General features: G+C 38.9%; 1 protein-coding gene across 6 annotated transcripts in view; it reads right to left on the bottom strand.

Annotated features, from left to right (window-relative positions):
* Nucleotides 1-12,690, bottom strand: part of LRGUK (leucine rich repeats and guanylate kinase domain containing) — a 149,500-nt gene that overhangs the window by 113,676 nt on the left and 23,134 nt on the right. For all 6 annotated transcript variants that reach the window (XM_060196599.1, XM_060196598.1, XM_060196594.1 and 3 more), the window contains 2 exons: nt 9,851-9,932; nt 24-148 (listed from right to left, as the gene is read on the bottom strand). In XM_060196599.1, coding sequence (XP_060052582.1) covers nt 24-148; nt 9,851-9,932 — 207 coding nt within the window. The remainder of the gene's footprint in view (nt 1-23; nt 149-9,850; nt 9,933-12,690) is intronic.

The following is a 12,690-nucleotide window of genomic DNA, read 5'->3' as shown; positions in this document are numbered from 1 at the left end:
ATTAACATTTTTATTAGACTTACCAGACAAAGTATTTTGATCGGTAACGTGTACAAGCCATTAATTTCTGTGATCTTGTTTTGGGCCAAACTAAGGTGAGTTAGATTGTTGCATTGTTCTAATCCAGTGATTTCTTTGATCTGGTTGCCTATATACAATGACTATGTTTAAGGACAATGTCATCAGAAATATTGTAAAGTAACAAGAGCCAGTGTTAAATCAACTTTAGAAAAATCAGAAAACAGCATTAAAAAGTAACTATGTATGCTCAATGTAAGATGAACACTTAGCCCTGAAATTTTTTTTTTCATGTAGAAACTAATCCTAGCACCACTGAAGATTAACTTTCACAGGGGAAATAATAGATATGTAACAGCAAGTCTACATTCTGGTATTCATTCTAAACCCACTTCTTTCTCAAAGATTTTCCTTTCCATTGATGAGAGAAGTCATGAAATTTCTAAAGCAAAAGTGACTTTCTCAAAAAAACCATGTATTTTGCCTCAGTCATTTGTATGTATCTCAATCCTACTGTTTATTATATGTGACCTCCTATTGATCATACTTTTCACTGTAAAATGGGGGTTAACTCCATCAGCTGGGGCCCTGTTCGGGAGTCCTGAGTTTCCCAAACAGACATGATGAACCTAGACCTCAAATAAATCCCTCTCTCCATTGTTACTGGTCATTCCTATCAGGAACAACACAATAGACTCCTTTGTGGGCCCCCATAGGACTTTGCCCTCAACTTGGATCAACAATGGTAGAGGAAGTTCCATCCTCCAAAGGGAGGATGGACAATATACTCTATGCTACACCTGAGGAAGATGGGCCCTGATATTGGGGCAGCTGGGAACGTTCCTACTTATGATCACAGAATGTGAGCTCAGATCTAGAGGGATACAGAGGTCGCATAGGCCCCTAAGGTGAATATGGGCCCCAGATCACATCAAATCAATGGTGTTTACAGTCAGCAATATTTATACCTCTTTCCCATATTTGGAAGCTACTCTCTTCCCTGATCCAGCTTTCCGGTCCTTCTGCCAGCCGTGACATCACCTCCCCAGACAATAATTAGGATCCACCTGCATATCAGATTTCAGGCTCAGGCAAAAAAAAAAAAACTAGTATAGCCACAGGCCCTTTGGAATATAACTAGAATATGACTACTAGCTATCTACAAAATGGAGGGCCCCCCAACTCTTCATCTCCACTATTCCAGCCTTTAGGTCAACAATTTGTTTGGCTTTATATGTTAACTCTATTTTCAACCACCAGGTTCCAGATGCTAGCATGATGTCAACCAGACTTCCCTGGACAGACAACCCCACCAATGTGTCCTGGAGCTCCACATCCCCAGAGCCCTTCCCCACTAGGGAAAGAGAAAGACAGGCTGGGAGTATGGATCAACCTGTCAACATCCATATTCAGCAGGGAAGCAATTACAGAAGCCAGACCATCCACCTTCTGCATCCCACAATGAACTTGGGTCCATACTCCCAGAGGCTTAAAGAATAAGAAAGCTATCAGGGGAAGGGACGGGATACATAGTTCTGGTGATGGGAATTGTGTGGAGTTGTACCCCTCTTATCCTATGGTTTTGTCAATGTTTCCTTTTTATAAATAAAAAAATTAATTAAAAAATGGGGGTAACACCAGTTTGACCAGAAAGACCAAAAGTGAAATCAGGAGGGAGATTTAGAAAATAAATAATAATCTCAGATGAATTGTCTACAAAATATGAAATTAAATTCTCACTCGTCTATAATACAGATAAATGGCTAAGGAAGTTGTGGTACACACATACAAAGGAGTACTATGAAGATGTTATAAATGATTCCTTTGCAATATTTTGGTTCAGAATTTGAAGGCATCATGTTGAATGAGACAAGTCAAAAAGAGAAAGGCCAATACCAAATGACCTCACTTAGAGAAAGAACTTATGCACTAAGAACAATAAGGGAAGACATAAGCTCAAAGTTGGACAGGGGGGTGGTTTATTGCACCAAAGCAAAGGACTCTGGGGAAGGAGGGACAGGGGCAAGATAAAGGAACATTGGGGTCCTATTTGTGTCTCCTAGACACCAATCTAGGGGCAATGAGAGATTGTGCCTACGTGTTAAAAATTATACTGTAAACTACTAACCCCCACTTAAAAAATAATAAAAAATAAATATAGATTTAAAAAAAAACTATTCACAATCTCTGGCAAGGAAAACTTCAAATGATCATGTCTTTCAGTTTAGCCCAGAGTACAAAAGTCCTTAAATCCTATCACAAGGAATATTCATTTTATAATACCTCTGGCATCCATAGAGAAAACACTCTGAATTATGGCTCAGAGTAAAACAGATATCTGTGGGTCGTTGAATTGGGAAACTTTCCCATGAGAAGTGAGCATGGGTCAGAAAAACTAAAACAAAAACAGGAATCCTAAAGCTACCTGAAATGATAGGAATTGAAAAAGAAAGCTTGTCTATTCTGTTAAAGGCATTTTCTAGAATTTCTTTTTTTTAATATTTTATTTATTTATTCCCTTTTTCTTGCCCTTGTTGTTTTATTGTTGTAGTTATTATTGTTATTGTCGTCATTGTTGGATAGGACAGAGAGAAATGGAGAGAGGAGGGGAAGACAGAGAGGAGGAGAGAAAGATAGACACCTGCAGACCTGCTTCACCTGCAGGTGGGGAGCCGGGGTTCGAACTGGGATCCTTATGCCGGTCCTTGTGCTTTGCGCCACCTGCGCTTAACCCACTGCGCTACAGCCCGACTCCCCCCTAAAGGCATTTTCTTTTTCTTTTTTTTTTAAATATTTATTTTTTTATTATTTATTTATTCCCTTTTGTTGCCCTTGTTGTTTTATTGTTGTAGTCATTATTGTTGTTGTCGTTGTTGGATAGGACAGAGAGAAATGGAGAGAGGAAGGGAAGACAGAGAGGAGGAGAGAAAGATAGACACCTGCAGACCTGCTTCACCGCCTGTGAAACGACTCCCCTGCAGGTGGGGAGCCGGGGTTCAAACCGGGATCCTTATGCCGGTCCTTGTGCTTTGCGCCACCTGCGCTTAACCCGCTGCGCTACAGCCCGACTCCCCCCTAAAGGCATTTTCTAAGACACTAGAGGTTAATCACAGTTCCCTCCATAGCTCCAGTTAACTCTCTCCTTTGGCCAGTACATCAAGTCATGGTCTATGAAAGTAACATTGCAAGAATTCCAAGCAACCATAGCCATGGGTTTGTCAGAGCACTGGGGCAGAAGGATAAGAGTGAGCAGAACATCTCTTGGTGTCTCCTCAAAATTTCTAGGAATTTCAGACTCAAAAAAATGAACTGGGTTCTTGACAGAAGAATGCTTCCTACAGTGGTACACCAGCAATAAGGCCAACTCCTCAGACAGGTCTATTCCCAGTGCTGAATTCACAATCTGTTTTCAGGAAGGCCTCAATCTCCCCAACCTGCCCATTTCTTATTTTAAGAACCTTCTCAAAACAATGCTTGTCCTTGTTCCTGTTATTTTTCTGTAGGACTTGGGACTCGCCCATAAGAAATATAATCTGACAGATCTGGGAGACAGTTCATCTGGCATAGCACACACTTTGCCATGCCCAAAGACCCAGGTTTGAGTCCCCGACCACCACATGCGAGCGCCTACCAAGAGATCTCGCAAGCAGTGGAGTGGCACTGTGGTATCTCCCCTCTGTCTCACACCCTCTATCTAAAAACAAATATATTTCTTAAAGTGTGCCAGGAGTGGTGGACTCATTTAGGCATGCGTGTCAACAATAACCCTGGAGACAATAAACGAATAAGCTATTCCTCCACGTGATGATGGGAAAGAATCCATCTTGGAGGTGAGAGTGTATTGTAGACACTTATCATGAGGAGATGAGGAACTGTGCTCAACTGTATTATAAACTGCTAGCCTCCTCTTTCCCTAAGAAAATGGTTTGGAAGGGGGCTAAGAGAGAGAAAGAAATGTGGAAAAGCATACTTTTGTATTAATAAGATAATTGTTCATACATGATTTTTTAAATGTTTACACTTAATAAATTAAATATTGAAAGTAAAATCAATAAATATAACCTGATAAGTCAATAACCCATTCTTTTTACTTTAAAAGGCCACTAGCAGGAGAAAGAAACTCAAAGAACTCAGTCATCAGTATTGGTTCCAGCTCTAAGGACAAGTTTCTCACACTGCTACATTGGATGCTTGTGGAAGCTGAATTGAGGGAACTCTGTAGCACACAAGCATAGCTTTGCAGGGAAAAGCCCGACAGTATATTCTTACATTTTGGTGATACTGTCAGCAGTTCACAGCGCTTGACATGAATTATTCACTAGTTCAGCATTGGCTCTTATTCATTTGTCTACTATCACAAAATATGGTATGGCTGTAGAGAAAACAGTTACTGAGAAATAAGTAGGGAATCCATCACAATTCTCTTAGTAGAGAGAACCACAATGATGGCTTTAATCAAAACCAATCCTGAAAGATCTATCTCACCTCACCAGTGAAAAATGTTTTCCTGATGGGAGTGAATCTAAGAAATGAGACACACATGGACTTTAAGTGGCTATGTGATAAAAGTAGTAATTGCTCAATTAGTTGCAACAGAAGGGAAACAATAGAATTAGGAGTTTTCTCACTCCAGTTACTCACCAAAAATTGTTTTTCTAACTCCAAAAAATCTTAAGTAAATCAGTTGGGCTTCTTGTATCCCAAGCTTCTTGTCGATGAGATAATGGCTAGCATTAAATGATCTCTGGGTTTTAAAATTTTATGAATTGCTTTTCTTTTTAATTTCACGACTCTTATCATAAAACAAATTCCAACAACCAGTCACTGCTTATAGGTTAAAAAGATAAACTACCTCCTTTCTTACAACTACATAAATTTCCTAATTCTTGGCAAAGTGAATCAACGTGTGACTTAGGATGACTATCAATCCTTGGTCACATTTGGAAGATGAGAGAGGATAATAAACTAAAAATGTTGATAGCTGAGAGTTAATTCATTCTGGAGAGATGATATAATCTACAACAATCACAGTCAGAGCAGTTAGCCTGATAAGCTGACGTTTCTACTTTGAATAATTGTTTCTGCTATTGACAATCATACCTTTAAGTTTATTCTTAATGAAAGAGTACAGTTTTTCCTCAAATAGAAAGGTCACAAATGCCTTCTAAGGACAGTCCAAAGAGGTTCAAAAGCATTTAAAAAATTACAAAATATGTGGTCACTGGCTCAGTGGATAAAGCATTAGACTCTCAAGCATAAGGTCCTGAGTTCAATCCCAGGTAGCATATAGTGATGTCTGGTTCTTTCTCTCTCCTCCTTTCTCATAAAAAAATAAAATCTTTAAAAAAAATTACAAAATAGGGGGTTGGGCGGTGGTGCAGTGGGTTAAGCGCATGTGGCGCAAAGCGCAGGGACCGGCGTAAGGATCCCGGTTCGAGCCCCCGGCTCCTCACCTGCATGGGAGTCGCTTCACAGGCGGTGAAACAGGTCTGCAGGTGTCTATCTTTCTCTCCCCCTCTCTGTCTTCCCCTCCTCTCTCCATTTCTCTCTGTCCTATCCAACAACGAATTGCGTCAACAAGGGCAATAATAATAACCACAACGAAGCTACAACAAGGACAACAAAAGGGGGGGGAAATGGCCTCCAGGAGCGGTGGATTCATGGTGCAGGCACCGAGCCCAGCAATAACCCTGGAGGAGGAAAAAAAAAATTACAAAATATTACAAAATGGCCAAATGGAATGACATCAGATTGGGTAAGCATAGTTTGTAAAATATGAGAGAGAGAGAGATTAGAACTGGGGATCTCACAATGTGGCCATCACACATCACCTGAAACTTGTTAGAAATGTAAATTCCATGAGAAACTGTGATCGGTAGGGGCCAGCAGATGCTCTAAGAAGTCTTTTGTTCTGCTTAAAATTATCGTGAATATTCCTGAAACCACCATACCATCGCCAGCTCTGTCCCCAACCATAGAGAAAAACATTAGCAGTCACTTATCTCAGAGCACCAACCCTGTTCCTCTCTGGTGTTCACCCCCTCAGATAACTGCTATGCTCAACTGTCTGAATTTTTTCTTTTCTCTATAACGTTATACCGAAATCATACCATGCTGAGACATATTCTTATTGCTGCAAAGATATGTATTTTAATAATTTTGTGCTGCTGTTTGATACACGACTTGTGAGTTCACCATAGTGTCATTTATCTCACTCTTCTACAGAAGCACCTGGGCTATTTCAGTGTTTCCTTATTCCAGACAACGCTGCTATGAATGTTCCAATACTGGTATGCGTGTAGAAATGGGAAGTGCTAAGTCATAAGGAAATTGGAACTTCAAATTTACCAAGCAGTTTAAATTTGTTCTCCAGAATGGTTTGCTTCATTTTTAACCACGTGCAAGAGCAAGACAGTTGGTCTTTTTAGATCTCTTAAACGTGGCAGTCTGGTGCATGTGTTATGAGTTGTATTTCTCTGAATACAAATGAAGTTGGTGTCCCTTTTCGGGTTTTCAGGCCTGACCTGGTTGATTTTCTGTATACCTCATTTTACACATCTTCTCACAACTTATCCAAGGACATTAGACTTGTTTCTCTTTAGTTGGGTATTTAATACCTTTCAATAAGATGACATGTTCCCCTTATAGGTCTTATTCAGCTTAAGCAATAAGAGTCATTCCTACAGTTCTTAGAAATAATCTTTTTAAAATTGATATTTTTTAATTTTTTGCATATGGTGTAAGCAAACTCAGTTGATTTCTGGTTACTGAAGTCATTCCCAATGACCTTGCTAAACTCTTGAAATTCATCATTCCTAGTGGTTTATTGCAGTTTTTTTATATTATCCACAAACAAGGATATCATTTGCAAATAAAGCCTTTTTTCTTATCAATTTCTATGATTTAAGAAAAAAAAAAACTTATTGCCTCCAGGATTATCACAGGGCCTCATTGCCTACACAAAGAATCCACCACTTCTGGTAGACATTTTTTTCCTCTTTCTTCCTTTTCTTTCTTCCTCTCACTCTTTCTTTCCTCCTTTCTTTCCTCCTCTATTTCTTTCTTTCTCTCTTGGTTAGAACACAGAAAGTTGAGAGTGGAAGGGTGATTAAAAGGGAGAGAGAAAAAGAGACACCTACAGACCTGTTTCACTATTTGTGAAGCTTCCCCCCTGTAGGTAGGGAGGAGTTTTCAAACCAGGGTACTTGTACATAATGAAAGGTGTTTTCAGCCAGGTGTACCACCACCAAACCCAATCTTTATGCTTTTAATTCTCCTTTGTTCTATGGTGTTGGCTAAGACCTACAAAACAATGATGAACAGAAGTGACAAAAGACAAGTGTCTTTTTTTCTTGACTTTGAACAATTCTTAAATAGTGTCCAGTTAGAATAAAGTTGTTTCTACATTCACACCTATGGTCAACAAATTTTTGACAAGGGCATCCAAAACATCAAATGGAAAAGGCAGAGCTTGCTAAGATTTAACCGTTCTGGTTTGTTTTGTTTGCTTGCTTGCTTTTCAGATAGAGTAGGAGAAAGGGAAAGACAGCACAGCACAACACTGAAGCCTCCTCCAGTGTGCCAAGTACTGAACTTGAACCTGGGTTGTGTCCATGACAAAGCAGGTGTATTATCTAGATGAGTTATCTTGCCACCCAGCTCAGCTTTCCTGCATATATGGCATGTGCTGGCTGCGGCCACATCCTGGAATGAGGCACCCAGGGGCAAATCAATTCATCCTGCACTCTGCTCTGAAAAATCCTCAGGTGAGTATAAAGGTACTTGCTGAGAAAGAGAAGGAGCTGCTACCTTGGTACCCAAAGAACACGGATCCCTGGTGTAAAGAGACTCAAGCTCATTAGACTCACAGATTCCCCCCAATTAACCCACACTGAAACATGCTCACATTTAAGCAGGCACCCCGTTTGCATGGGACCTACCTTATTCAATGGACATATGTTTGCAAAGTTGGTTGCAAGTCAAAGCATACTTTATTTATTTTTAATTAATTAATTAATTATACCAGAGAACAGATAGACTCTGGCTTATTGTAGTGCTGGGGATCGAACCTGGGACCTCTGCTACCTCAGATATAAAAGTCTGTTTGTATAACCATTATGCTATCTGCCCAGCCCTTCAAGGTGTATTTTAAATACACTGGCGAAGCTCATAATTTTAAAGGGAGCCAGCACAAATTCTTTGGGTCTGGGCTTTTATTCTTTAGAAGGCTCTAATGACAGTTTCATTCTTTTTGGCTATAATTGGTTTATTCATGTTTTTTAGTTTCTCCTGGAAGGTTATATTTTTCTAGGAATCTTTCCATCTCTTCCAGGTTCTCTACCTTGGTGGCATTTAGTTTTTCATAGAAACCTCATGTGATACTTTCTATTTCTAGTGTCTTCTGTGGAATCTTCTCTTTTATTTACAATCCTGTTTATTTGAGTTTTCTCATGTGTAGGGGGTGGGGTGGGTGGGTGTGTATCTGGCTGAGTTTGTCAATGTTGTTTACGCTTTCACAAAAACAGAGCTTCATTTCATTGATCTTTTGTATGGCTCTTTTATTTTTGATGTTATTTATTTCCACCCTAATTTTTATTATTTCACTCCTGCTTACTATAGACTTCCATGTTTTTTTTCTTCTAACTCCTTGAGGTGTTGTTTATTTGAACTTTCCTAATGTAGGCCTATATGGCTCTGAATTTCCCTCTCAGTGTGGCCAAATATTCTGATAACTCATGTCTTCATTTTCATTTGTTTCTAAGAATATTTTAATTTCTTCCATAATCTCATCTTTGACCCAGTAGTTGCTAAGTAGGATACTGCTGAGTTTCCAAATTTGGGGACTTTTTCTATCTTTCTGTTTGTTGTTAAATGTTAGTTTAATTCCAAATGTGGTCTGAGAAGATGCTTGGGATGATTTCAATGCTCTTGAATTTACTGACACTGTCTTTGTGGCCTAATATAGGGTCTACCCCAGAGAATCTCCCATGTGTACTCAAAAAGAAATGTGTACTCCAGTTTCTTGGAGTGAAGGGTTCTGAAGATGTCCGATAGGTTTACTCTATCCATCTCTCCCTTTGATTATCTTATGTCTTTATGAATTTTCTGCCTCTATGATCTATCTGTTTGAGAGAATGGAATATTAAAGTCTCCTACTATTACTATGTTGCTATCAATGAATTTTTGTAGCTCAGCAGATGTTTGACATGTTCTAATGGCCCATCACTGTGTGCATAGATGTTAATAATTATTAATCCCTCTTGGGTGACTAATACTATGAGCATTATGTAATGTCCACCCCTATATTTATTATTTTATTTTAGAGTCTCTTGTGTCTGATATAAGTATAGCTGCCCCTGTCCCTTCTTGTGGTCCATTTGCTTGTATGGTGGTTTTCCATCCTTTCACTCTGAGTGTGGCTTTACAAATTCTTTGGTAAAGCAGATAGTCACTAATTTTCCCCTTGACCGGAATTGGATTTTTAGTTACTGAGTTATGTAAAAGAAAGTACATGTTTAAATAAATTTGAATTAAAGAACTAGTTAAAATTATAGAACATTTATCTGAATGTAGAGTTAAAAATAACCCTAATTAGGTGAATAACTATCTTTTCTTAGCTGGTTTTTCAGAACTAAGATGCTCTTGGCAAGCTTTCACTTATTACCTGGTAATAAACTGTCCTTCCTCATTTTGTGACTATCAGTTCTTAACCAATAAAATAAGTTACACATCTCTAGCAAATTGCTTACCTGGCACTATTCCATGTCATCTGGTACACACTTATTAATGTACTGATAAGCCAGATTTTTCCCTTTATTCATTCAAAGGATACAGTCCAAAATTAGTTTAGTGAGAGCTTGATACGCTGATAAGTCACTCATTTCAGAAATCTGGTTATAGGAAAAATCCACTTTCTGATGAGAAAAAGAGAACAGTGTGTTATTCTGTATCTTTCATTCATCCTACCCACAATAGTTAATTTCTCAGGAGGAATGTATTTCTGAGGTTAGAATTCATCATTGATAATAAAGCCAAGCTAAAATATTCGCCCCATATTTCATCATTTTCTAATGGGGATCATTGTCATTTTGAGGGACACAGAAGACCTTTTTTTTTGTGGCCATTTCAACCAAATGCTTCTGACTCTTGCAGTTATCCTCTCCATTTCCAGCATTTCTGCTAAACACTCTTGATCTTCCTGCAGGATTTACCTCAATTTTACCCTTGTTTACCACCATTTCTCTCAGGTTCTATAATGTTTAGAAAATTGTATTCATTTAGTTTATATGCACTCTTTTTTTCCTTTTCTTTGTCACTACTACTTCTGTCTCAGTAGAGTATTCCATGTCACCTCTTAAATGCCAGAAATAAAAATGTTTCTTATTCATCCCTCAGGCCTTCTCTCTCCAACTTTAACACTCTTTCACAAAAGTAACTATTTTAGGAAAGCGTTTTCAGAAGCATCAGTAATTCCTAGTCAAAAGTACAAGGCCAAATGAATATAATATTTAGAGATTTGGTTTCATTATTTAACTCCTGCTCAAAGATAAATCCAGAAATATTTCTCAAAGGTGAAAAACCCAACTGTATTTGAAACACTGCACTGACAGTTCAATGAGCATGCTGCAACCACTTTCTGGAAAATGATCAGACAATTATCTAAATAGAGTAATACTTTTATTCTCTCATATCCTTTAAAACAGTGATTCTATCTCCCCCAAAATGTAGTAAGACAGTCTCACCAATGCAGTAAGTGCTAAATATTTTACATAATACAGACTTTAAGTACAAAATATTTAAAAATGGAGACAGCTAAGTGACAAGAGTAGAAAACTTGAGCTCATGGCATAGCTCACTTGAATAGTGTACTGTTTTGTTATGCCTAAGACCCAGTTTCAAGATTCGCCCCTACTGCACTGAAGGAAGTTTTGGTGCTATGGTCTGTTCCATACTCTCTGTTTCTATCTAAATAAATAAATAAATAAATAAATAAATAAATAAATAACCTGTTAAATCAGTTACAATTTTGCAGGAAGTCAATGAATTATAAGTGTGCAAATCATGTAGGGAAACAGATATCTACAAACTAAAAAGTATTAAACTAAAAAAAAAAATCAGAGCACAAATATTATGCATATGCAAACTGCCATTAGGTCAAATGTATGCTGTGACTGAAATAAGAAGCCAGCTTGGTGGGAGTATGGATTGACCAGTCAATGCCCATGTTCAGTGGGGAAGCAATTACAGAAGCCAGACCTTCCACCTTCTGCAACCCACAATGACCTTGGGTCCATACTCCCAGAGGGATAAAGAATAGGAAAGCTATCAGGGGAGGGGATGGGATATGGAGATCTGGTGGTGGGAACTGTGTGGAGTTGTACCCCCTTATCCTATGGCTTTGTTAATGTCTCCTTTTTTAAATAAATAAATAAAAATTAATAATAAAAAAAAGATGCCAGCTTGGCATGATGTAAATGAACATTCATTTTTTCTTCCCTCCATTTAATAACAGTATACTAGAAATACATTGTCGTAGATACAATGGTCGGGGCTGACTTAGTGTAGAATTTTGCGAACGCCCTTTCCTGAACATGGGTGTTGACAGGTCAATCCATACTCCCAGCCTTTAGACAATATTCTTATCCAGCTTCAGGCTTGCTAGCAAACTCAAGCAAAACTACATAGTTGTGTGCCCCCAGGAACATACCTAAAAAGGATCTCCTACTTTTCTTACACCCTAAAATCCTTAATCTCATCAGCTTTAATCCTACTTTTTGGTTCCTGTTCATTAACCATTTTGTCTAAACGTAGGTTATGCCACCTTCCAGACACCAAGTTACAGATGCTACCATGACTTCATCCTGACTTCTTTGGGCAGATGACCTCACCAATGTGTCCTGGACCCTCACACCTACAGAGCTCTGGCCCACTAAGGAAAGTTAGAATCAAGCTGGGGTTGTTCAGTGGAGAAGCAGCTACAGAAGCCAGAACTCCTACCTTCTGCACCCCAAAAACAACCCTGATCCATACTCACAGCGGGGGAGAAGTGATAGGATGAAGATAAGAGGGTTCTGAACTCCAGCTCCATCAGCACCCAGAGAGAAAGAAGGAAAAGGAGAGGGACATATGAAGGTAGTTATGTTGTCATGAGTAGCTTGGAAAGGAAGAGATGATTGAATCAGAAAAAAAGATGGGGGGCAATTATGTATAAATGTAGACAGATAGTCGTGGAGATGACAGTTGGTCCATGTCTACAGCCTTAGGGGAACTGTGGTGGATTGCAGTGGGGAGACTGAAGATTCAGAACTCTGGTGGCAGGACTGGTGTGGATTTAAGCCCCTGCTGACATGTAATTTTGTGAAATAAAGGTAACAAAAACAAAAAAGAAAAGGAAAAGCTGTAGTATCTTATTTGGGTTTGTTAACTTATAGAATCTTTTCAGTTGAGGGGAGGGAGTTTGAGGTAAGAATGCAAATAAAAACAACTCCAGGAGCATTTATTTTCCCATGACTGATTACCCTGAGGCTTGGGGCAAGGCAGAATGGGACAGCCCAGGAGGAGACTGGACAGGGAAGTATCAATAGCTCTACAAAGACAAATCCTGACAATCTAGAGTGGCTGGGAGCCACAGTCAGAATAAACACCTTGTGTGACTTCTTTCAACAAAGAAGC

Source organism: Erinaceus europaeus, chromosome 8 (genome assembly GCF_950295315.1).
Source record: "Erinaceus europaeus chromosome 8, mEriEur2.1, whole genome shotgun sequence".
In the NCBI taxonomy this organism is placed as follows: domain Eukaryota; kingdom Metazoa; phylum Chordata; class Mammalia; order Eulipotyphla; family Erinaceidae; genus Erinaceus; species Erinaceus europaeus.
The sequence above is the reverse complement of the archived record's forward strand: the minus strand, read 5'-3'. Positions and strand labels throughout refer to the sequence as shown.